Source organism: Diplotaxodon limnothrissa, linkage group LG14 (genome assembly GCF_057381915.1).
Source record: "Diplotaxodon limnothrissa isolate DT_005_m linkage group LG14, D_limnothrissa_male_GT1.1, whole genome shotgun sequence".
Classification (NCBI taxonomy): domain Eukaryota; kingdom Metazoa; phylum Chordata; class Actinopteri; order Cichliformes; family Cichlidae; genus Diplotaxodon; species Diplotaxodon limnothrissa.
Genome location: NC_140609.1, coordinates 10521835 through 10548650, shown reverse-complemented (window position 1 = coordinate 10548650; position 26816 = coordinate 10521835). Strand labels below are relative to the sequence as shown.

Here is a 26816-nt window from a genome sequence, read left to right as displayed (position 1 = left end):
AGGGAGTGAGTTCAAGAAAGACACGAATCATTTCTTCAACATTTACTTTACTGTGCGCTCCCCGTAGAATATAGAGGTGTTTTCTGGGTGCGTGGCAATGCTGAACACACTGTGAAAGACAATGGCTTGATAAATGAGTCATGGGCGAGGAATGGCTAAGAGCACCTCTCCTGGGAGTTTAGTTCTCAAATAGGTAAGAGGGATGAATGCACAAAGGGCAGATACACAGAAATCAATCACCTCGGTCGCATACGATGTGTTTCCTTTCAATGACAGGAGAGGGGAGGGGTTAAGAACAACAGCTGCATTGAAAATTTAATGCGTCTATCGTCCTTCCCATCATGTTTCTGCTTGCCTGGCCAAATAGATTGATAGCACAGAGAGTGGTGTCATTAATTTGCCCAAAAGTGTTTTGGGTGTTGCATTCAAATTTGGTCAATGAAGATAAATAATGCTCTAGAAAGTCAAAAATCCAGGTGTACATTATGTTATTTAAACATCCACAGTTGATTATTATTATTATTATTATTGTTGCTCTTTCTACTATGAAATATAATTATTTAACATCCCCCCTTCCATTTTTAGTTAACCCTCCTGCAGACTTGCTGACACTGTTAAAGTCTGTCACTCAGTAACTAAAGCTGGCCAGACTTTGATCGGGGCTCACAAATGGACTGCCAAACACACACACAAACACACAGACAAATGTATAGAGTGACATATTTGTAGACATGACCAATCAGAATTCAGTAAACAAACCCAGACTGAAGTGACAAAGGCAGGTATGAGCATACTGGACCTGCAAGGAATGAAACAGTGATTCAGGACATTAATGTTTACAGATACAACAAGTGTAAAGCTCTCTAGACGCACAATAAACACGCAGCTGTAGATAATGCATTAAAGATAATGATGCATAATAAATGCTGGATAACAAGATTACTCTCTTACATAATAGATGACATATATCAAATCACACTGAGCTCTAAGTGAAGGTCTGCATGTCCGTGTCTTTTTTTGTGCAGTGAACTGAATGTAGTCAAGAGTCAAGGGCCATGATTATTAGAAAATTCTCTTTTTTTTATTATTTTCTTTATAAAAGCTCTATAACAAATACATAGAATGACACTTTTTTAAAACAACATGATAAAATATTTCTGGCTTTATCTACAAAAGAAGAAAATAAAAATCTATAAACATAGTGCTCAATATTCAAATAGAAGTAAAAAGTCTGTCACACAAGGATGAAAGACAGGCAGCAAATTCATTTGTTAGTAGACACGATGCATTCACAGGCGCATGGAGGGGGGGGGGGAAAACAGGCTCTCATTTTCAAATCAAAAGGGTTTTCAGATCTGACTGTGCGCTCCCACACAACACTCAGGGCAGGTGCATGCGCAGCTGCTTGCTCATGGATCAGATATTTGGCCTTGAGAAAAAATGGCAGCAATATTTATGCTTTGTTTCTCCATTTGATATGACACATTGTACGCATCTCTGTGTACTCGAGTAGGACAAAGCTACTCCTGACCAGTACTCGCAGGCTGGCGTCACGATGGTGTGCATAACCGACTGAAATGGAAGACCTCCTGTACATTATCTTTAATGACATTTAACTGTAAAACAAAGCCACTGTGTGAAAGATTAGCCCACAGGTACCAGAGATACTCTCCATTAAGACGATGAAAGAAAAAAAGCCTCAGTGCAATAAAGATCTGCATATATGGCTGATCATCAGCAGTGGTGTCCTTCTCTTTCTATCTAAATACAGTTCACGCCAATGTCTTTAGGGAAATCGATCGCTTGGTGCAGCTGATTTTGGTATTGACTTCCTACATGTAACAAGATCCACGTGTCACCTGGGAGACAGCTACTGATTAAGAATTGTCCCCTCTTCCCTTCAGGACAGTAGCCAAGATTTCAGGGTTACTTCCACAAACCCTGCACTTTTACTCACACATTTCTCCCCACATATGAATATTTCCGGACTCAGTCAAGTAAAACGATTCTACTTTTGTTCTGTGCTCATTCAGCCTTGTTCTAACCTCTCTGTGCTTGCTTGGAAAGTTTTCAAACTTTCAGTTTTCCTCACAGATTTGTACAGACTGCACAATTCAACCTCAGCTGCAGCACCTTTTTAATCTGACCCGCGCTGGGCCTGATGGCGAGGTCCGCAGGTATCATCTGGCATCCCTCCGTCGAGCTTCCTGGCTGGCTCTGCTTCAGCTTCTCCTCCTCAATCTGAGTCGTCACCGCCATCATCATCATCCGAGCTCGGGCCTTCTTCCTCGGAGGAGCTCGAGTCTCTGGTGCTGGGATCTGAGATCATGCCGTCTGAACTGTCAATCTCTATGGAGGTCTCTGATAAGAAGAGGTGGACGGCCCTCGATGGGTGGCTGTGACAAACACGCACACAGATATGCACACGCAGGCGAACGGGGGAGACGAGCGAACACGGCACATATAGACACAACGGGATATGCATTCATGCATGATCATACATGTACACACCCACAAGTCACACACATTGGGGGGGCGGGGTCAAAGGACAAAGACAAGCAGACACAAACACAGCAGCAGGGACAGAGGGTTAGCATCAGCTAGGAATAATCTGTCCCAAATTAAGAGGAAAGGTTGGATGAACATCTCTCCCACATGAGCTCTGATTGGGTGCAATTATTTCCTTCTTATACAACTTTTTTTTTTAAGCAAGAGAGACACTTTGACTAAATCTGATCAGCGACAGCAAGAAGAACAAAACTTCCTCAACACCTTTCGCTTTCACGGTGTGACGCATTACAGTAACACTGTATTTCATAGGAAAAAACAAATAATCGTTGCACCTTTTACAGAGAGATCTGAAAACCCAAGAGAGAAGCAAAGAAAACTCCAGCGCCCAAGAAAAAAGGTGTATTTTTGACAAATTAGCTCATTGTTTGAAACAGACAGAAGGCCATTAAAATGGTTCAAAAGAAAAGAATTCAGAGCTGATCGTGTTAATGTTTCTGTGTTGTTATTGAATTTATACAAAAGTGCTGGTTAAAAATGTCTGCTTCCAACAAAGCAGCTCACCAACAGATCTTGATTGTTTCAAAGCACCTCGGTTATATTACACCAGTCACAAAATCGGGCTAACGATGACACAGGATGTCAGAGAAGTACAGCAATTTCACTTCAGCAGTGGAACAAAACAAAACAGAATCGTAAACCAGCATCCTCCTGCAGCTTCACATGAACCACGGAAGACTGAATCACACAGCCAATATTAATGACTAATGAAATAACAGCTTTGTGTGGGTTTCACAATATTACCATCATGTGGTGATTAAAGGAATTCAACAGAAGCGCTTTCATTGTAGCATTGTTTCTATTGTTTGCTGAACTACTATAACAAACATGCGCTGTGGTGCATTGCTATGTAGGAGTTTAAAATGCATCAGTAGGGAAGTAAGCAACAGGAATACACCATTGTTCTAAGTTTACATCAAAAGTTTACTCCAAACAGGAAGTGTGTTTGGAAGCACATTTAGTCTAACAGGAAAAGAGGATGCGATTAAACAGTCCTTTCTGAGAAAGGCGCGTGGTGATTCGCAGCAGTCTGGCTAAAAGGTCAGTGTCTACTGCTTTCAGCACAAAGGCACATTTTTCATTTTATGTCTGCTTTGTAAAAGCTGGCCCTTTGATTGGTCCAAATCTGTAGGATCCAAAGACTGCAGTTGGAGAGGAAGGAAGAAAGTGAATTGTCCAATAGGAAAAGAGCTGCAGGGAGGACCACAAGCCCTGATCCCCAGAGTTAGACTGAGAACGGGAGAGAAAGTGTGTGATTCTTCTTTTTTCTTTCCCTTTTGTCTCTTTTCTTACCACGCGGTGGGGTCTTTTCGCTCTTTGCGCGGGGCCTCCTCATTCCCTTCCAGCTCCCTTTGTCTCCTCCTCTTGCATCTCCTGCAGGATGCGATGATGAGGAGGAGGATGACTATGCCGGAGATGGCGGCTGCGATGGCAAATGCCAGCAGGAGAAGTCCGGAGAAAGAGGCTGAAAGTGATAGACAGGGATATTTATTTGAAAATAAACAACACCCTCAGCTCAAAGGCACTTTAACTGTGCTTTTCCAATATGTGTCTCCTGTAAGCCGGTATAAATACAAAAGCACTAGTAAGGCTACCAGGGCATCTTTAGAGACGACGAGGTCAGTGAGTCCACAACTTTGGTCGAAAGTGAAAGAAGTACAGCCTTTGCTTTTTGTATGTGCAGTAGAGGAACTTCCTCGTGGTGCCAGTTCATTTCTGGCTGCCAGTGATCACCTGACTTTTTCTCTAGTCAGGTGATCACAATTACTTTGCAGAATTCGAGCTTGGTTTCCACAAACACCTGCCAAAACTTTGTGTTTTTCATGCTAAGACTGTAAGATTAAATTTACTTCCCCTGTTACACTACGTCAGCATTCTAGCACTCACTCAGGTCTGCATACGTGACATCTCATAGCTGCTAGCACTGCTTTGTCTCATCTTGTTGACTGATTTTTTTCTGTGTTTAAATACTGATGCATAAAACACCAATCAGTCATAACATTATGACCACTGACGGGTAAAATAAACACTGATTATCTCTTCATAGTGGCACTTGTTAGTGGGTGGGATAGATTAGATGAACATTTAGTCCTTAAAGTTTATATGTGGGAAGCCGGAAAAAATGTTAGTGTGAGGATTTGAGCGAGTGCGACAAGGGCAAACTTGTGATGGCCAGATAACTGAGTCAGAGCGGAGTGTGGGGTGTTCCCAGTCTGCAGTGGTCAGTACCTATCAAAAGTGGTCCATTAAAGGAAGAGTGGTGAACCAACGACAGGGTCGTGGGAGGCCAAGGCTCACTGATGCATGTGGGGAGTGAAGGCCGGCCCGTGTGCCCTGACCAACAGACAAGCTACTGTAGCTCAAAGTGCACAAAAAGTTCATGCTGGTTCTGATAGAAAGGTGTCAGAAGACACAGAGCAGTGTAGTGTTTTGTATGTGGGGCTGCATAGCTGCGGACCAGTCAGAGTGCCCATGAAAGCACCAACAATGGGCACGTAAGCAGAACAGAACCACAGAGCAATAAAGGAAGGTGGCCTGGGCTGATGAATCACGCTTTCTTTTATATCATGTCGATGGTCTGGAGAACACCTGGCACCTGTTTTAGGCAATGTCCTGTGGGGAAACCTTGGGTTCTGCCATCCACGTGGCTGTTACTTTGACACGTACCACCTACCTAAGCATTTTTGCAGACTATGAACACACTTTTATGGAAGCAGTATTTTTTGATGACTGTGGCCTCTTTCAGCAGGGCAATGCACCAAAATGGTTGAGGAATGGTTTGAGGAGCACAACAACCAGTTTTAGGTGTTGACTTGGACTCCAAATTCTCCAGATCTTAATTCAATCGAGCATCTGTGGGATGTGCTGGACAAACAAGTCGGATACCTGGAGGCCCCACCCTAAACTTACAGGACTTCTGCTGCTAACGTCTTGGTGCTGGCTACCACAGCCTTCACCACCAGTCTCTTTTTTTCAAGGATATTATTACACTAACTTGAATTTATTTCTAATTATTTATTTATTATTATCTTTATTATGCTTTTTATTATTATTTGATAAAATTAATATTTATTTCTTTAACATTTCTAAACTTTTCAGGTGAATTGCACATTGTGTTTTTGCTGGTTTAACTTGCGTTGCCATCAAATGTTTGACTTTCCACCATGACATAAAATGTATAGCTAGAAACGTTCAATGAAGGATGTACGAAGGAAAATGTTGGCTGAAAATTCAAACTGCTGACCTGTTTCAACTACTCTCAGTTTAATTTCTCCATCCGGGCCGTGGACATCGGGTGGGTTCTTCACTTGGCAGATGTAAGTGCCGTTGTAGATGAACTTGACCTCTCGAATTATGATGGAGGCATCGCTGCCCATGATGTCACCAGCCCAGGAAATGCACTTTCTGAAGAGTCCTTCTTGTGGAAGAAATGGTTTCCTTTGGTAGTAAAATACCTGCAAGAGAAAATTGGTGGATACATTTAGATAGGGTAACGATGGCAGGGAATAGTCAGAAGTTATCAAACTGAGTCCTCTGCTGCTGCTGCTGCTGCTGCTGCTGCTGCTGCTGCTGCTGGAGAGTGAAGACATTTTCTTCCAGCAAAGAAAGGAAAATAAAAGCCCAGACTTGCCCAAATCTCCCGCTTCTTACTCTGTCTATTCTCAATATCCCCACACACAAGTATACAAACACTGGCTGTCTTGAATGCTCCACAGGGAGCCAGATGACTCACCGGTTCCTCTCTTACTTGGATGAGGGGGCGGATGCTCCTTGACACAATGAGGGAGGTTTTGTGGTTTGTTCTCACTTTTTTTTGTCTTTGCAAAGACACAGACACGCACACATTCACCGACACGCACACACTCACCGACTGCCTTGGACCCCCCTTAAGTGGCCTGAAGCTCCACGTGATGACGACATCATCGGGTTTGATGGGAGACGAGCTCTCGAAGGTGCACCTCAGACGAACGTCTGTGCCGTTGACCGCCTCAACCTCCTCAGATGTGTATATACGCATCCCGCTGACCTGCAGCATGCCTGCAACATGTGAGCATAAATTGCAGCAGCAGAATTAACACAGTGGGTGAGATCAATACATGCACACGCAGATGGCGGGTAAAATAATCTCTGGAATGCACAAGAAAAAAATACAACCCAATAGGTGTTGTACAAATTCACCCTCATCAGTAATTCCCTTCTTTTTGAGTACATGCAGTGTACTCAGTGACCCTGCTTCTGCCTACGCAGTGCTGCTGCAAGAAAAATCACTAAGTTGTCACTGGAAATACACAGTAGCCTATATTAGATACAGAAATCCTTCAAGTGCTAAAAGTAGGAATTTACTAACGCACAGCTACGATCAGAAATCCGCTTCATCCCATCACATTTGCTGAAAGATTTCAGATCAGGAGCCAATTCTGTGACACTTTGTGAATAATGGCCAATTTGATCACTGCGACTGAGAGAAGCCGGAAAGTGAGAGCCTGCAGTATATTAGGTGGATGTGGACCATGTCAGTCTTTACAGTACGGTGGAGCTATTAGACGAAAAATGGATGGACCTGAAGGGAGGGATATTGGCAACAATTTGGCTCCTCCATAGTATGATGGATAGAGCTGCCCAGAGTCAGCGCTGTTACACATTTACACCATGTGGAAACACACACACCTAGCATGCGGTGGGCCATGAATAGACGTGTTTAATGCTGACTTTCCGTCTGGCAGCCCATCAGTATGGCATAGGGAGCCAGACGATTATGTTTTCCCTCTCCCAGAGATCACAGACTCTGACAGCAGATCCTTGATGAAGTAGTCTCCTGAGTATGTGTGTTTGTGTGAGTGCAGGTTGATATGGAAGTCTGTGTGCGGTTGTGTAGTTAAAGCCACCAGGACTATTTATAGAGAGAGCTCTATATTCTAAAAACAACAGAAGCCATGTCTAGTGTTTTTCAATACCAAGAACACAGCAGACATCCTTCTGCAGGGCTAGTAGCTGCAGTGAGCTCAGGGTAGCCCAGACTTTTCCTATTGCCATTAGCACTATCTCTACAGATTAAGCCAAACACTTGAAAAGAATCGTACGTCTGATGGAAAAGCCCTCTCTGGCCAGACTGCTCACCTCAGTGTCTCATACCTGGCCTTGATTTTATACATACTAGGTTATAGTGAAGTATTTAGTCATCAAAACATCAGAATTAAATAAGGAGACGTTATTAATCAGTTCATTAGAAGAAAAAAAAGGCTGAACAGTAATTACATCTTTGTGACAGTGTTAATTATTAAAGATGTGAATAATATATAATATAAAGATGGATTAAGCTGTCCTTTACAACGTAAACTCTCAGTTAAGTAATTTGAGGTGGCTGGTGAATATCAATATAAGGCTTCAGGCACAAAACATCAGCAGCAGCAGCACAGAAATTAGAATAGTCTTGCAAAGCAGGCAAATTGAGCCATATTGTTACCGCTGGTTTATAATCACTGTGTGCATTAAGGCAGGAGCTTGCTGGGAAATGTTCAGCGGGGGCTTAGCTCCTTGGGCAGTGTGTTTTGTTCCCTATCAGGCTGGAGAGAGTTTCCTGTGGGCCGGGATGAGACCAGGCAACCCCTCGCAGCATTAAACAGACGAGCTTCTCTCTCCCTGACAGTGCTCTAACAGCCTAATGTGTTTTAAATGAGTCTGGTGAAACCTGGGAGTGCTGCGTACGAGTGAGCAGAGCAAGGCAGAAGATACCAATCTTGAACTTTTCAGTGCTTTGTTGGATGCACTTCAGAGGCTGTAAGCCTTAATTCACCACCTTTCCACCTCTTTCCTTCCCATCACTTGGCTGTGTGTATAGGAGCATGGAATTAATGGAGAGAACTGGCTGTGTTTAGGATGTTCATTAGGTCAAGAGCATCGACACTGGCTGCATCAGCACAGCCGCTTAATGACTCCCTCTCGACGGCAGGTGTGCGGCCGTGTGCACTTCTTCAATCCTGACACTTGAGTCCAGGCCACAAGGATGTCCAAGAAAAAGACAGGGAATAGCAGAATCGAGCAGGGGTTTGGTTCAAAATGAAATATTTAAAGACCTGCTCAATTTTGAGTGCTATGACTCCCTAATTTTGAGTTATCAGTACAGATGACACCGCATGGCATGGTTTCAAATCTGCTTTGAACCGGCCATGGCGTTCCCGAGGTCTACTCTTCTAGCCTGTTTCAGTGTGAAACCAACCAGTGGCTTAATTAAAGGAAAATGAATTAGACTCAGAGCAGCAAGTCATCACATTTTAGAAAAGCATCACAAAAAAACTATAAATATTACTACTCAGTGTCATAAAAATGTCTGCTCATCTACATCTGAATTCCCTGTGAACGTGATATCTTCTTATTTTGACTTGTTGAACAGAAGTCATGCAGTGGGGGCGTGTTGCTATCTCCAACATACTGCGATAAAGACTCAACGTGCTGGACATCCCTGAAGAAATGTTACGCTTTGCAACTGATGGAGAGGCTCCAATTCAGAAGCGCTAAGTGACCTGATCAATCCTAACCACGAATCACTGGCTGTCCATGATCCTGTAAAGCATGTTACAGAGGCAACGAGTCATTTCAAATGTTTGCCAGCTGTTTGGTTCTCTCTCAAAGTCTAAAAGCCTTTTTGTTTATCTTAGTAAATGGACCAGGGGTCGCCTATCCTGTCTGGAGATTTGCAGAGATGTAACTAAAAGACAGGCAGCACACTATAGATGAGCCCTCATAGCAAACAGCAATAAAAGGAGGCCTTGTTTCAAAGTTTACATCTTCTTTCTTGAAAAAGTAGGAATATACTTCAGCTTTCTATTTAAGTATTCATTTATTTGGGGGGACAGCATAATGTGCTGTTGCAACTTGAGATTATGTCGTATTAAATATTTAAGTTGGCACGACTGATCAAATGGCACTATTGTTTAGTTCTGGCATGCTAAACTAGCAATAAACTGTTTATTTTGTTGTAAGCTGCATTGATCCCCTGTGGCCATAAGATACAAAAGCACAAAACAAGACACTGAGAATATTGTGCAAATAGCTTCATTTCTTTTTAAAGGAGATGAAATATTCTTGCAAAAGCAGTGATTAAATTTTTAAATTCTACAAATGTTACACTGACAGCAGCAATAAATAATAATTAAGCTAACAAGCATCATAGTCCACTGCGGTTCCATGTGCTGGAATACAGTCCCCTGCTGAATTTGTAACTTTGCTGACTTGCAAAGAAATGAACAGTCTCTAATTTTTATGATAGTTTAAATTTAATGGCGATGGAGAGAGAATATGAACCAAAACTCCAGAAGATAAAAAACACATTACATCATTTCCATGTCATTGAGTGAAGTAAGTATTTGATTCCCAAACAAAGCATGACTTAATACTGGGTGGAGAAACCCTTGTTGGCAAGAACAGTGGTGAGATGTTTCTTGTAGTTGGTCACCAGGTTTGCTCAGCAGGGATTTCGGTCCACTCCTCTTTACAGAAACTCTCTACATCCTTTAGGCTTCTTGGCTGCTGCTTGGCCACTAAAACTTCAGTTCAAGTCAATTAAATTTAATTTATACAGCGCCACGTCGCAACAGCAGTTCCCTCAAGGCGCTTTATATTATATTATTGTATTATACATACAGAGAAAAAACAACAATCATATAACCCGCTATGAGCAAGCACTTTGGCGACAGTGGGAAGAAAAAATTCCCTTTTAACAGGAAGAAAGCCTTCCCTCCACAGATTTTCTAAAGGAGTGAGGTCTGGAGATTTGCTAGGTCACTACATTACCTTAACGTCCATTTTTTGCCTTGGTGATATATTTTGAGTCACTGTCATGCTGGAAGATCCATCCATGACTCATCTTCAGTGTTCTGGCTGAGGGAAGGAAGAGGTTGTTTTCCGAGATGTTATGGTACATGCCCCCATTCATTAGCTCCTCAGTGGAGTGAAATTAGAAAAGTATTAAGGTCTCCACTTCTGTGTTTGACTGTGGGGGTTGTGTTCTTTGGGTCATACTCAAAATCTGTCTTCTTCCAAACAAAGAAACATTTTGAGTTTAGTTTCATCTGAATACAGCACCTTCTCCCAAACCCTGTCTGAAGCACTTAGATGTTCACTGGCAAACCTAACAGGGACCTGTACATGTGCCTTCATAAACAAGTCCATTAAAGTGTAGTGTGTTATCAGTGGTGGTATTGATGTCTATTGTCCCAGCTGTCTTCAAATCATTAACACTGTTCTCCAGTGGACTTTTGAGAGGATCTACCATCTTTCTTTCTTATAATCTCAACATCTTGGATGGAGCTTCAGATTGAGGCCGATTGATGGTCATTTTATACTTCTTGCATTTCCAAATAATCTCACCAATAGTTGTCACCTTCTCACTAAGCTTCTTGCTGATGGTCATGTAGCCCATTACAGCCTTGTGCAGGTCAACAATCTTGTCCTTTGACAGCTCTTTGGTCGTGGCCACTGTGGTGGAAAGGTTGGAACACACGCAGATGATTCTGTGATAGGTGGGCTTTATATACAAGGTCTCAAGTATCTGTAATTGACTGACTGTAATCAGTATCAGTGACATGCAAATCAATTTATAACTTTCATCTAATGTTTTTTACGGACTTCTGGTTCACATTCAGTCGTGTCCAATAAAATGGAACTACTGTAAAAAATGATAGACTAAACATTTCTTTGAAAGCTTGCAAAGTTACAAATTCAGCAGGAGATGAAATAATTATTTCCTCCACTGTATTGCAATTATACGACCAGCACAGAGAAGAAGAACCAGAGAAGAAAGGGGGTACATTTCTGGTTAGAAGTCAGTACTCACAGCTAAACTCTTTTATTTTCACATCCGAGAAGTGACAGAGGACCTGGAAGATTAGCAGAGTAAAAGTGCAGTGCCTGTGCTCCTCTACCAAATTGTTTAAAAGCTTACACTGAAATGATTCACTGTGCTTCAAATGCGAGCGGAGGAAGCAGGTCCTCCGGGCCATAACACCTCATTTCACATTTCTACCCTCAACCAAGTCTATTTTCGAGTACATGAATTTAAATAAGTGTTACTAATCTCTTTTTGAGCAACAAAAAAGTACGCGCTTTCAACTGTGCCGTCCTTTTGACGCACGCAGAGCTGATTAAGAATTAAGGTTAATTAGGTCTTTTTAGAGGGAGAATGAGTATTAGCACGACGACAGCAGCATTAGGGTTATGTACAGTGCTTCTAACAGTAATTTGTCCCCATAGCTAGAAGTGCGTGATCACTATTTAATTTGCCATTAGCAGGCACTAATTGCTGAGGGGGACACATGCCGTTACATGAGTAAAGACATTACCAGTGTTGAACGGACCCATTTGGGGAAAGAAACAAGAAATAAGCAAGAAGCATATGAGTGACTTATTAGTGCATAGATGGAGCTAGAGATTAGCCATGTCATTCTACACAGTTGCAGTCTGTAAGGATTAGATACGATAATGATGTTTGTTTGCTTGTATGTCCACTTGTCTCCTCCAGCATAAGTTTCTGTCCAATCTCGTTTGCTCAACTGTTTATGTCTGAACATCCTGTCCAGCCAATGCCGACCACACCCAGCACGCAGAGACAGAGAGGGCTTTCACAGCTTATTAAGTTGGAGCTATGTAGACTACGGAAGAGGGCATGGGAAGATTACAGGCAAATTGATTTGTCCTATTTGTGTTTGTGTGCAACTTGCTACTTTTTTCTTTTATTTGTGTGATTTTTTTTTTTTTTGCATTTTTTTTTACTCTTTGCAGGCAGAATGAAAAACTTTCATGTAAAAAGTTTTATCTAGAAAGAGTTGGATTCCTTTACAGAAGGAAACAGAAATTCAATTGTCAGGATGACAAGAAAACACAATATTTCAAAAATCCCACAACCTTTTTTTTTCTAATTGGAAATATTAAATACTGTGAAGCATCTGAATGACATCAGTTACATTCTTCACTGGTAATTAAAAAAGACCAAATTAGAGTCTTTGTGTGAAATGCGTCTGTAACCCGACGCCGTTACAGTTTAAATGAAAGACTTTCCCACATGGGATTTCCCGCCAGGTCAAAGTCTTATCTCTCCCAGACTTCTGGAGAAAGTGCGTATGTGCATGCGTGTATCCTTGTGCATATTTTTGTTGATGTAAACGTCAGCTGTTCGTGTTCCTGAACCAATACAGTATCGGATACAGCTAGGATCATAAAATATTGTCTTTCGTTGTTGAGTGGATATCGACCTGTGTGCGTTCGCTGGGTTAAGCCCAAGGGCCCATCTGTTGGCACAAGTCCACATGCACCCACACACACACACACACACACACACACACACACACACACACACACACACACATTCACACACACGCTTCAATAGCTGGTGTTGGCGCAAGTCCAGAATATCTATCAATATCCCTTATATATCACAATGAAATGAACTTGCTGAACCTTTAATGCACTTTATTCTACCTGTCAACACTGCTCGGTACAAACTGCTCTGGCCCACTGTTCTGTCTGCAGCCGGAGAGGGTAAGTACTTTCATCTACTGTAATAATAATCTAACAGAGTCCTCTTGGCTGTGATTGGTTTTGCTTGGCTTGGCGGTCATCCCATGACTCTATGAAGCCTTGCAAAGACACAGAAATTATTAAGTACTTTCTGACCTGCATGTATGTATTTCAACCGGTGGCAGTGAGTGCAGGCAGGTTTATGAGTGCACAGCCTCATTCAAGGACGCTTCAGTGTTGCTTTTAATCTCACACTGCCAGACATGCAGGTATGTGTGGAATGAAGCAGTTGGCAGGAATCACTTTTATTCTTATTATTCTTATTAAAAGCTTAAAAATATTCTGGTTTTGGTATTCTAAAACTTTCTTTTGTGCATGGTAGTGCACTGGTTGTTCCGGGTGCATGCAGAGGTTAGCAGGCCTATTTCTACATGAAGCTGTCTGCTGTCACTTAGAAGCAGCGCCCAGAATGTGTGGAGCAACCAGAGTGTGGGGTCTTTTCATGTTTCCACTTTCATTTGGTCCCAGCTGTGAAAAAGACCAAAGTCATAACATAGCAAGAACTAAGGGGCGAAAAACATCAATAATTGTCCTTTGTGGTCAATATTTGAGGCTCCTGCATCTCCTTTGTTGACCTTTCTGACCTTTTAAAACCAATTTAAAACAGTCAGAATTTCAGAAGTTACTGCAGTTTGAGCCTTAACACAATCCGTCTCGCGTCATAGAGAAAGAGTTACATAAACAGGGTTCCTTAGCAACCATTAGTCACTAAGGAAGGAAAAAACTGAGGACTTTTTATCAGTACTAACTCCTGAGCCAAGGCTATAAAGTCAAAAATGATTATTGACTAAAGAACCATCTGGGAGAAACTATCTCCGTAGTTAATGACTACTGCATAATAATCTGTGAATCTGACTCCCCATTTTCATCTTAAAACGACAATATGTACTTTTTCATTACAGATTACATTATTATTTTTTTAATTATTCTTTTTGTGTTGCTTCAAGCTGTTGATTCACATTTAATCAAGTAACTATGAAATAATGAAGCCCTACCGAGTAAATACTGAGGAACCAGCAAATATGAAGTTTCACTTTAGTTGAAAAAGTTAATTAGATTATCCTGAGGAAATAAGGACGCACTGAGAGTGACGCATCACTGATCTGTTCCCAGGCTAGATTTTTTCGTTAGTTATTAAAGTTATTTACATTTTTTTTTACCCTTGGAAGATAAAACTGAAGTATTTTTATTATCCAGGTTAAAAAAATACCATCTCATAGAGTTCTGCCAAGGATGCATATCACGTCCTTCCATCCATTCGCTTCCGCTTATCCTTTTCATGGTCGCGGGGGGCGCTGGAGCCTATCCCAGCTGTCATAGGGCGAGAGGCAGGGTACACCCCTGGACAGGTCGCCAGTCTGTCGCAGGGCCAACACACAGGGCCAGACAACCATTCGCACTCACATTCATTCGCACATTCACACCTAGTGACAATTTGGATTATCCAATTAACCTATCCCCACAAGCTGCATGTCTTTGGACGGTGGGAGGAAGCCGGAGTACCTGGAGGGAACCCACGCAAACACGGGGAGAACATGCAAACTCCACACAGAAAGACCCCGGCCTGATGTTGGAATTGAACTCAAGACCTTCTTGCTGTGCGGCAACAGTGCTAACCACTGTGCCACCGTGCTGCCCTCATAGCACATCCTGCACAACATATTCTTCACTCACTTGCTTTCCTACTTCGTCAACTGACCTTTCTCCCACTCGTCGGTAAACCTTAGCTAACCAAGAGGCAGGCAAACAAACTAAGACCTCTGCTGACTGCAATATTTTGCTTTGGTTACCAACAGCTGTACTTCCACAGCTTAAACATTTCCAGGCCGTTCTGGGTGTGTTTCACGCTGCAGAAAGGCAATGCTACGTGGTATATAGAGCTCTTATCACAGCTCCTCAGCAAACCTTCTCTGTTGGGCTTTGGGGTTTGTTGATGCAGTTGCTCATATATATGCATCTTTCTAAAGCAAGGGGAACAGAGCTAGTTTAAAAACAGAAGACACCATTGATTAGATGGTAAAGTATATCCACTAAAGTATATCCAGGCAGCTGTGAGTCACTGTGTAAGTGGTATTTTCTGCCAACCTGCTTTACAATTTGCAAAGAGGACGTTAGGTCTTATAGGGAGGCAACACTGCAGGAGAAATCGAGCAGCTGACACAACTCTCCGAATCAGGAAATTGGTTTCATTACATTATTTCCTTGTTGTGCGTGTTTGTGCCTTTCCTCTCCTCATTACGGCTCAGAAACAAAACGGAGCGCCGGAGGAAACCTGATTCTCTGTTACGCCGGTTTTGGAGGAAACACTTAGGACAGGAGCAAACACACAAAGAGCTCAGTGGATTACAAAGAGCCTCTTCTCTTCTTTGTAAGATGTTTCACAAGCCCAGGTTAGTTTTCCCTGGTTTTAACAAGGCCTCGCTTTCATGAGGGGCTGGACTGAGGGCTGGGAATAGCAGGTTCAGGTAACAATGTGTTCACAGAGGAGGGGGACACAGGGCTGAGTGTTGACTGGTGTAATGGGAGGGAACCCCTGAATGAACACAACTTTGTTTGAGATACTGACATGTATGCTTTCTTTATACAATTCAGTTTTATTTATATAGGCCAAAATCACAACAGTGGCCTCAAGGTGCTTTATATCGTAACCCCTTCAATCAAATAACCCCCCTATGAGCAAGCACTCGGTGACAGTGAGAAGGAAAAACTCCCTTTTAACAGGAAGAAACCTCCAGCAAAATCAATTCAATTCAATTAAATTTTATTTATATAGCGCCAAATCACAACAAAAGTCGCCTCAAGGCGCTTCATAATCAGGCTCAGGGAGGGGCGGCAATGTGCCAAAACACGATGGGGGTGAAGACAAAAGACACGCTGTAAAAAAGAGTCAGAGATTAATACAAATTCCTCAACCCATTAGAGAATGCTCTACACTCAATTTGTTTAAGGCAAAGGTTAAAAACTGGTTATGGACAAATCAAGTGTGTGATCATGTATGAGTTGTATAGTTTTAATGTTTTATTTGGGAACAGAATGGTGTGTATGTGTAAGTTTGGTGATGGAGTTTTTATTATGAATGAATGATGAATTTTTATGAATTATTATGTCTATTTTTTATGCTTAAGGACAACAGATGGAAATTAGCCCTTGGCTATAATCTGGTATGTTTACATTCATGTAATTTTTTTTTACATTTATGTTCATTAACATGCACTGTCCTAAATAAATAAATAAATAAATAAATTTCCATTCACTCATGAACAGCTGGCCTTAAGTGATCTTTCTACTTTGTACTGTTTTACAAAAGTTACGGCAGCCCTGAGAGTTCAAACGCACTGCAACTTGAGAAAACCAGCAAATGCGGCTCACAAAGCTCACACAACTCAACAGAATTTGAACATAAAACAACAGAAGAAGAATTACAAATGAGTGTGTTTTTGGGAAGACAATAATGAGAGAGGTGAGGGTAGGTGAGGGTACCCTCACCTATGGCCACGAACTGTGGGTAGTGACCGAAAGAACGAGATCGCGGATATAAGCGGCAGAAATGAGCTTCCTCCGAAGGGTGGCTGGCCTCTCCCTTAGAGATAGGGTGAGAAGTTCGGCCATCCGGGAGGGGCTCAGAGTAGAGCAGCTGCTGCTCCACATCGAAAGGAGCCAGCTGAGGTGGTTCGGGCATCTGACAAGGATGCCCCCTGGGCGCCTCCTGGGTGAGGTGTTCCAGGCATGTCCCACCGGGAGGAGGCCCCGGGGCAGACCCAGGACACGCTGGAGAGATTGTATCTCTCGGCTGGCCTGGGAACGCCTTGGTGTTCCCCCGGATAAGCTGGAGGAGGTGGCTGGGGAGAGGGAGGTCTGGGCCTCTTTGCTTAGGCTGCTGCCCCCGCGACCCGGCCTCGGATAAAGCGGATGAAGATGGATGGATGGATGGAATAATGAGAGAGACCAGCTCCAGAAGTAACCCCCCCCCCCCCCCCCCCCCCCCCCACCCCAAAGAGCAGAGGATTTGTCTGTGTTGTGAGGCAGAAAATTATGCAAGGTACGGTGTGTTTTAATCACACGGTCCATATAATCATTTATTACATGCTTAGCTGTTTCCTGCCTGACACTTCCAAAGCTGTTCAGTCACATTCATTTCTCCCCCAAAAAACTTTCATATTTGTGTATCAAACTGTCACACAGACCTGTTCCATTCAGGTGTCCACACCTTTGGCCATGCTGTGTTAAGACATGAGGTCACTTTGAGGTGTCTCTTTTCTCTTGTCCATATTTAGGTCTGAAAATTAAACGCTGAACTGCTTGGTGTCATTCTTTCTAGTAACCACCAGGGGGCTGCACCAAAGGGACAGCACAGAAGTCAATGAAAAAATGGCCCTACATCTCTCCTGATTTATGACCTTTCCTAAGGGGGTTATGATCTCAGTCACTACTGGACTGAGGGTGTCAAGTCTTTTTTAAAGACAGCATGCTGCTCAGTTATGGTCCCATTTACTGTGAAATTGCTAATAAAGCTGGGTGTGCTATAGGGCTTGGCTTCTTTGAAAATGACAAGTTACTAGCACATGAACACTCAGCGTCCTATTCTTTGAAAAAACTAGTTTAATAGCCAAAATGTTCAACTTAAAGCTTTATAAATTGCAATAAAACCCAGTAGTTACTGTTTTGTTGGTGTGGTCTATTCTTTGCATACAGTCTATGACACTGCCGCTTATTCCAAATAAAGCTGAAATGTAAAATTAATTATTAACAAGACATGACAAGCTAAAAGCTTTGATTAATTTACTTTGGAAAGCTGTTCCTTGTTTATAGGAAGACAAAGAAAAATATTTCTCCCAATAAAACAAGTCACAAATTTTGTCACTGCAATTTCTTTCTTATTGTGATTTGAACTCTTTAGACATGAACTATGCACAGCTAATGTGTCTGAGTACACTTAAAGGTCATTCCAAGCAGGGACCAAGCATCAATCTCTTTTTGAACACTTTCTTCCTCGTCTTTTTTCTCCCACTCCCCCTACTTCCTCCTGGCCAATTGTAATTCATCAGGCGACGGTGTTCAGAGGAAACGCGAAGGGGGTGAGTGAGGATAAGAGTTTAATCCATCAAACCGCTTCCACTCCCACCTCGCGGCTGACTCAGCTCCTCTTCGGGATTACAAACTCCTGAGGGGTTGGGGGGCGAGGGGGGTCCAATGAGCGCACTTCGATCCAGCTCACCCACAGCCCTCAGGCTTCTCTTGGACAGACAGTCCAACCCTTAATAGACAGCCTCACATATTTACTATGCAGCAAAAAAGATGTAGGTTTTGCGTGGTATGAGTCAGACTGCATGTGGTCTTGCTGTGGCTTTCACCTGTGCCCCCCCGCCTCCCCGAGCAGATAAATAAGTGAGGCAGTGACAATTTATACACAGATCAGAGACCAAAGTGTGGAGGAGGTGCAGGCCTTTGCTCTCAGCTGGCTGCCTTAAAGGGGAACGGGCCAATTTTACAAATAGAGATCGCTTTACTTCAGAGAGAGGAAAGAGCTACTCTGTGAAAAGAGTTACATAACATGGTCTGGCTCTGTCTGGCTTTTTAGAAGGAATACTATGTAACTCAAGATGGAGGAAACAAAACATGGTTCCTGTAAAATGGAAAGTTGGATTTTAGACACACTTGCTTAGTTCTAATGCTGGTTTGTTTGTTAAGTCGGTCTAACAGAGTCTCACTGCATTTAATCAAAGATTCATGTTCACTGTTTCTTTTTTGTGAACAAGCACACAGACAAAAGTAGCTATTTCATAAAAAACTAATTGTATCAGTTACAGTGTTTAAATTTTTACTCAGAATTCACTGAAGAAGCTAAAGTTGAAATCCTAAAGGGGAAGGGTCTTTTTCTCTGGTATCACTTTTACACAGAGGTTATGTTTTCAGATACTTTTTGGGCAGTTTTAAGGAAAAGTAACGTCTGAATTCTGTCTCCACACTGAATCTGTGCATCTCTTTACATTCTGCCTCGACTTAGAGCTCAGGATGACACAGTGTCTTCCAGTGATTCAGCTCATGTGATGTTGTGGACTGATACTGTGAGGTCGTTTCACAGACTGTGTGGCTCTACTGTTGCAAAAGGTTTTAGAATTAGGAATTATACGCTGTCATCTGTTCAGCAGAAGTTACAAAGTTTGCAGGAATCCCATTTTTCTCTCCAGTGGGATTTCAGCCTATCATGGGTAGTCCAAGTTTCAGACTTGGGGTGAAGTTGAAAAATGTTGGAAAACAGGGTCTAAAAAAGTGGGGCCAAATCCTCCCACATGAGTCCTTTACCTCCTTTTATCATTTTCCTTCTCATTCATTTAAATTGTGACTACAGCACAAAAGCTTACAGCGGCTTTTGTATACACTGAAAAAATTTGCAGCCAACACATGAAAGTCAGAAGCTAAACAATGGAAAGGAAAATAAGGCAAAGTAACTCTCTCAGCTGGTGAAATACTATCGTCATGGCCACAGTTATAAGTTTAGTATTTCCTAATTCGTTTTTCTTAAATTTCATTTTAACTTTTTGTTTCTAATTCAGTTTAGCTTCAGTTAGTCTCCAAAGTGGGTTTTCTTCATTCAGTTACATTTTTATTGTTTGAAAATGTTTAGTTTTTAATACTTTCAGTCTTTTTAATTATTATTGAAGTCAATTCAGCTCAATTCATTTTCTTTTATACAGCTCTAAATCACAGCAACAGCCTCAAGGTGCTTAAAGACCCTACAATAATACAACAGAGAAAACCCCAAAAATCATATGAATCCCTATGAGCAAGTGATTTGGTGACAGTGGGACGGAAAAACTCCCCTTTAACAGGAAGAAACCTCCAACAGAACCAGGATCAGGGAGAGGCGGCGATCTGCCGAGACCGGTTGGGGTGAGGTGGGGTGGGGTGCATGACATATGTCAGAGGGAAGATTCAGGAAAATCAGCGCAGGCATTACAGTAAAGTCACAGCAGTTTTATTTTTTGAAAGCAGCTGATGCTCTGTCTTCTAGCCCTTTAAGACCTACCATAGAACCAAGTCCGCCAGAGCTTATATTATATTTTTACATGCTGTGGAGCCATTTTTTGGAGCATTTCAAGTTGCTACACATCAATACAACCATTATAGCCCCAATTTTAATAATATGTCTGCATTAAGTGTATAGTAATTACATAAATTGCAAAAAAGTGCAATAAACTACAAAAAAATTTAAAATCGTTTTTGATTTTTTAACATATATTTCTAGTTAGAGAAAGAGGCTTATCCCTCAAAACTGTAAATACAAAAAAGTTGCACAAACTAGTTTCCCACCACAGGAAATTTATTTTAAGTGTCTTCATAGTTTTATTTTTGAGATACACCAATTTTCATATATTGCAGGAAAAACGAAAAAATATATTATAGTGCAAATTTGCAAAAAAGTAGCATATGCATCAAAATCAAATATTTCCAGCAGTGCAATATGAGTCCTCAGCATCCCAGAAACGACACAGAAAGTCATAAAGTCAAACATAACTTTTAAAAACACAAGTATAGGTTCATAAGGCCACAATGGTAAAAAACGACATTTCCGCAAAATGACGTCACTCCCGGTTTCGGGCAGGTCATGCCGGACATGTGATAGTTCACGCTGATGGACGTAGGAAGTGTTACAAACAGCTGATCGGATCGGCAAAGCGTGTTTCTGGAATATTATGTTTTTGTTGCTGCAAGTGCTTTTTATGCAGTTTTTGCAAAGCTGTATGTGGAAGGAAACCGTGACCTAGGACAAGCTGATGGCATAAGATGTAAGTACAACTCCTCCGGTTTCATATGCAAAAAAATTATTGCGCTAGCTTACGTGGTTGCAGTGCTACCAGGATTTAAAAATAGTTACGCAAAATGGAGCGTGTCCGCTCTGACCGGCTTTAAAGGGCTAGCTCCTACACTCTCTTTTTTTTTTTCTTTTCTTTTATGTAGAAACCTTGGACTATATTTACTGGATGAACAAAGCATTTTCACTCAGATACTTTTTTTTTTTATTATTATTATTTTTTGTGTGTGTTTATTGAGATCCCACACTCTCAATAAACACTTCAATCAGCGCCTCATCGGGCAAGTTGTTAAAATACTTTTACCAAACCAACAGACGGGTCATTCTGCTCCAGTTTGTATTAAATTGTTATGGTACAAAGTTTGAACGTTTATAATGATTGCTCTAAAACTATAACTTCATATATTAAATACTTTTGAAGATTTTTTTTTTAAATGTTGGTCTACCTACTTTTTTGCGCATTGAAATCTGAGAACATGAATATCTTGTAAAGTATTAAAGGTAACAGCCTGAAATTCTCCCAGGTCTTTATTACAATCAAAATGAATCTGTAATTTGGGACAGATACAATAAAAAAATGTCTGAGTATTGGCTAGTTCAAATATTGTTATAAGGCCCAGCACTCCCACAAAGTCACATATTTGATCACACACTAATAAGAAAAAAAAAAAGTTTCCAGATGGTACTGGAATTATAACTCACAAAATCATTTTTCTTAAATATATGTATAATTCTTCATGTTAAAACCTGGATGTTTTTTGCTCAATTAGGTATTATTTGAATTAACTTAATGTAATTTTTGAAATATGGTTTGAATTTTTAGCTTATTTTTAGTTAACTATAGTCACCTTGGTCACTACTCCTCTGTTGAGTCAAAAAACGGTTCAACTTAACGATAACTTAAGCGACAAAAATTCTCAAGGTCCTCCTCCCCGCAGATAAGATGACTACGAAAGAGCTGCTGATATTCTGTGGAAACTGTCGAGTTATGTCATGCTGTAAACGTACTGGGGTGGGTCGTTTGAACTTGTACATGTGCGTGTTTAAAGTAACTCTAAACATCTTTGGGAATGATTGGCCAGCCAACAACTGAGTGCATGTAAGAAAAGTGACTACACAAGCCAAAAAAGCCACTCTCACAAACATACGGGCTTTGCATTTGCACGAGACGCAGCGACTCAAATGCTCCCTGCACCCAGATAAAGGCATTTCAAACCCCTGCTTCCATCTGGAGCCGAGCACAGTTTCTTGACATAAGTGCGGGGAGCACCTTGCCGTCATTGTCAAATATTTTTCACATGGGCCTCTAAACCCTCTGTGTTGGGATTGGTGCACCCTTGCATACAAGGCATTCGTCACTGTCAACTTAACACACCCCTCTAAGGTAATTCCAATGCACCACAAAGGCCAGGCGTCCCTCTAGTATGTCAACACAGCACGGCAAGTCAAAAAAAACCACAGTCACACTTTGTTATGTTGACCTATTATTAACATTGTTGTGGTGAGATTAGAGACCCGCTGGCAGGGAGATAACAGCTACATCCCAGTCAACAGAGCCTAAAGAAGCTGCTCCTTTACTGTCAACAAGGCAGAGCTAAGAAAAAGCTTAAACAATCACCATTTATATAGCCCGGCCTGGAAAGTCGCAATCGTCAGCAGCCATTTGTTCGCATGTCTGTGCGTCTGTATGTGTGTTAAACCTGTAAGTCGGGACAGGCTGACACACATTAGTCAGTGTTTTATGCGTCGAGGATCATGTTTAAGAAAGAAAAGAACAATTGAAACAAAGCGAGAACAACAGAAACAAAAAGAGACGTACAGTAAGCAGAAGGGGATGGAAAAAATGTTCAGTTGGCTGTCTTTATTTGGATGATGAAAAGGAAAAATGAGAGAAATCTGGTCTAAGTGTTTGTTTTTGCTCTGTTTTTCTTCTTCTCAGCTGGCAGCGAGTACATGTAACTGAGTTATTGCTCTGCTGGCTTTGAAGCTAAGTGGTCAGACGTGGGGGAGAAAAAATATGCCCGAACTCAAACCCCCACTTTCATAACAAATGGATGAATAATGCAAAAGTACTGAACAATTTAAACAGGAGGCCCTGTCTATTCGCTGTGACATGTCTTACAAATTGGAAAATTCCAGAGGAAGTCTGGTCACTGTAAGATTACGGTTCAAATCCCGCTTTCTCCTTTAAGACATTTAATCAGCACAAAAGAAGAGAGTAATGTGGGGCTTTTAAGAAATGGCATGCCAAACCGCTACTGCTACTGATAACAACAGCAACTGCTGTTATTTTCACTTCATTTCCTGTTTCCTGTATTTATGTATATCATTAACTATTTGATTTCTTTATAAAAGAAAAAAAAAGTCTGTTGAAAAATGTGTTTCAATTGATGCTGGATTGCCTCCAAGAGGCCTGTGCTGCACAACAGGTCAAACAGACTGCAGTTTAACACTTTGATTTGACAGCTTTCAGGGGAAAAAGCTCTTTGTGTTTAAACTCCTGTGTTTTTATTCAGTTTGAATCTACTCTAACACCCTCCACCTCCATCACGAAGCAGGAAAACACAAGAGCTTTCCACAAAGCACAAATGCACTACCGAAATAAAAATGTATCCAAATTTGATAAGGATCAAACTAGCTGAAGAAAATGAGCAACAAAAGAAACCCCATTGCTCTTAAATATGTCTTGATTTAAATATGATTTACTGAACTTAAAAATAAGAAATCCTGCCAACACACACTTTTCAAAAAACACACACAGCAGGAGTTCATTACGGTTTTCTGAGCCGTGAAGGATTTTTAACACTTGGTGACGGTGATGTTTAGCAGCAGCAGTGTGATTGTTCTCTTTGTTTCATCCTAAATCATAAAACTGACTTTTCTGTTTGCAGCAAGTCTACAAATGAATACAAACTGGCTTTGATCGCACGGTGACAGGCTTTTGCAGTCGAGAGAGAAACATCCCATTTATTTTGCATAGAGGGCTGCATATTTTATACCCTACATGGCTCGCAAAAATGTTGCGCTGGCTTGTTTTGTCATGCCTGCCCTTTTTTTTTTTATCAATAAAGCCAAAGGCAATGGTAGTGATTACAGCACAAAACGCTCGAGAACTGAGGTGCTGCTGAGCTGTAATCAGTCCCAACATGCTCCTCTTCATCCACATGCTGTTATTTGAGGATCCGTTCCTCTGCATCCACGCGTCCTCCTGCTCCGTCAGTGTCAGCCTGTGCTGTGACTGATCTGCAGGCACATGCTCATTGTAAACATAAGCAGCTTGCCACTACAGTGAATCCCTACATGGTGCTTTGGCAGTGGATGGACATGTTCAATCAATATAATCCACTTAACCGGGATGGACAGAGATTACTTCAAGGTTAAAGCAACCTGGCTTCTTGTGAATGAATTGCCACTGATTGATGGGCCAACTGATGCTATTAAAACATGTTCCATTAGTCGTGCCAAAGCAGTGATTAGATGTTGGCTGGAACTTTTTTTAGAGGTGGATAAGATCTATGATTGTTCATTTCCCTGCGCATCTGACAAGTTGTTATGATCCAAATTACATATCCTGAACACCAGCCCCCCTTCTCTTACGCCCCCTCTCTTAACGGAAAGCAGGTGGACTTATCTGAGGCCAGCGGGCGGCTTCACAGTCTCTGTGAATGTAAGCACGTTAATAGACAGGAAAGGAGTTTGCGTGAAACCACAAACACAATGGGTTCAATGTCGGTAATTGCTATTAAACCATTATCTTGCCTGGAATGGGCCCCACTATGGGTATTGTAAAGCCTTTACTGGAATTCTTAAGTGACCCACCCAGTGCCACTGTGCCAAGTTCCCCACTTCCCAGTGACGCAAGACACCGGTCTGAGATGGAGGTTAAAGGTCCCTGGGGAGCTTTAAGTAAAAGCCAGGCAATCAGCGTTTTTACTCTGAAGCTGTTATTATTGGAAGCTCTCTTTAAGGGTCAACCCAGATATGTGACACTGTGTAAACTTTTGGAAAGCACAGACGCAAAAATATACGCGCAAATTGCCAGATAAGTGTCCTGGTATGAATATAAAACAGCGTGTTATTGGATAACTTTTAAGATATTAAGATACATTTAAAAAAAAAAACATAAAAAAATTAATAAATTTATATATCACAAAAAATATGTCAAACGGCAACTCACATTAAACCAAAATCACCGTTTCACTCAAATGAGCGGCTCTCACCTGACGCTGCGAGTCCAGACAGGACGGTGAACACATAGAGCCCCTTTACGCACATTGGATGGACGGTAAGAAAGCGACCGGTGGCGGTCAACCGAACCACAGAGACACGATACAAATCTGTGGAAGCCCTCTGGAGAGGGATTGAATCGTGAAGTCGCGGTGATTCCTCGCCTGCTCCTCGTCTCCCAAAGACGCGTCCCAACTGGCCACTGCCCCCTCGCAGTTCATTTTTAGCACCCTCCCTCCACATTTTCGGGCGGAGTAAAAGTCATCCACTTTCCTCGCCGCCCTCTTATCTCCTTTTCACATGTAAAACTTAGAGACGGCGAATTCTTGATGGTCATACAACCTAATCTACAGCTACAGGCTTGATGCCACGCGTGGACTCTTGCGTAAAAATTTAACCTGGAGGCCAAATCAGTATTAAAGAGTTTATGGAAATGTACTAGTTCTTTTACAGCATTATTATATTCTCGTGTTATATGATGTAATGTGTTATCATTAAATGAAACAGCAAAAGCATGTATTTATTTATTTACATACATCTACATTTTCTTTAACGTGTACTTATTTAGTATTTTACTTATTTTTTATTTTGTGTATAATAGAGACAACAGACGCATTTAAGAACAGTCTGGATGTGATATATAGAATTTCCACATATTGAAGCTACTGTAACCGTGATATTAAATTGTAGCTTTCAAACTAATTTGATAGTTTATTCTTTACATGCTACAAATATGATTTTAATATCAAAGTGAATTACATTGACTTCTAAAACCAAACTTACTTGAACGGCTGTGCTCATGAAACAGGAGGATGTTACTGTGATGCTTCTTGTTGACCAGCAGAGGTATGTGCGCAGTTTACCGCCTTGAGCCACTTGGGGGCAGAGCCGCACTTTGATGTGAACACACTGGCTCTGTAGGTCCAGTCAGAAGCCAGTGAGGAAGACTGGTTTTCAGATCTCCCCCTTTTTTATTGCTCAGATGCCAACATGTTCTGTTGCATTTTGACTTACAGACATAAGTTTGCATGATGTGAATGAAATTGATACAGTGGGAATACAAGTTAATTAGTAAAGTGAGGAATGGCGGTGACCCAGGAGAAGGTAAGGAATCTGCTCGCCGGCTGGGCCGATCTCTGTGGAGCCTGCATGTTCTGCCTGTGCCTTTCTCTGGGTCCTCTGGTTTCCCCTCACAGCACAAAGACATACATGTTAGGTAAACTGTGATGGATGCTAAGTGTAGACGTGAGAGTCCATAGCTGGATTGTCTGTTTTTTGATGAACATGGTGACCTGTCCAAGGTGCCATGGTCTACTCTGCATCTGTATAGGTTGAGCCCCCTGCTACCATAGCTGGTTAAGCTAGGCCAAGTTATCTAAAAATAGATGTACATGCAGTGATACTGCCTTTTGTATTACTTGTACTTTGTATTTGTACTACTTTTTAAACACTTAGTTTATTATACATTTTTGCCAATAGTTGCTAAACACATCTGTTCTGTGTCTTGACTGCAGACAGGCGGGTGAGGTGAGTGGAGCAGATGTGTTGCAGACACACAAATACAAATGGACACGTTGAAGGCACTCGATAGGGGCTCTAAACAGCGATGTCTCTATGCACTTGACTCATGAGCTGA

At 41.7% G+C, this 26816-nt stretch overlaps 1 protein-coding gene across 1 annotated transcript; it reads right to left on the bottom strand.

Moving 5' to 3' along the window:
* Positions 1 to 1163: 1163 nt before the first annotated feature.
* Positions 1164 to 25363, bottom strand: LOC146618482 (myelin protein zero-like protein 2). The gene is made up of 5 exons (XM_085371527.1): positions 25174 to 25363; positions 6437 to 6606; positions 5813 to 6023; positions 3862 to 4033; positions 1164 to 2396 (listed from the first exon to the last, which is right to left on the bottom strand). Exons 1-5 carry the CDS (start codon positions 25226 to 25228, stop codon positions 2237 to 2239), a joined length of 768 nt encoding a protein of 255 aa, XP_085227653.1. The 5' UTR covers positions 25229 to 25363; the 3' UTR covers positions 1164 to 2236.
* Positions 25364 to 26816: the final 1453 nt, after the last annotated feature.

Coding starts and splice junctions, on each gene's coding strand:
- LOC146618482 (XM_085371527.1), bottom strand. CDS start 25,228: ATGTGCGTAAAGGGGCTCTATGTGTTCACCGTCCTGTCTGGACTCGCA. Junction 6,024..6,436: donor AGGGGGGTCCAAGGCAGTCG/GTGAGTGTGTGC, acceptor TTTCTCTTGCAG/GTATTTTACTACCAAAGGAA. Junction 4,034..5,812: donor ACTGAGAGTAGTTGAAACAG/GTCAGCAGTTTG, acceptor TATCACTTTCAG/CCTCTTTCTCCGGACTTCTC.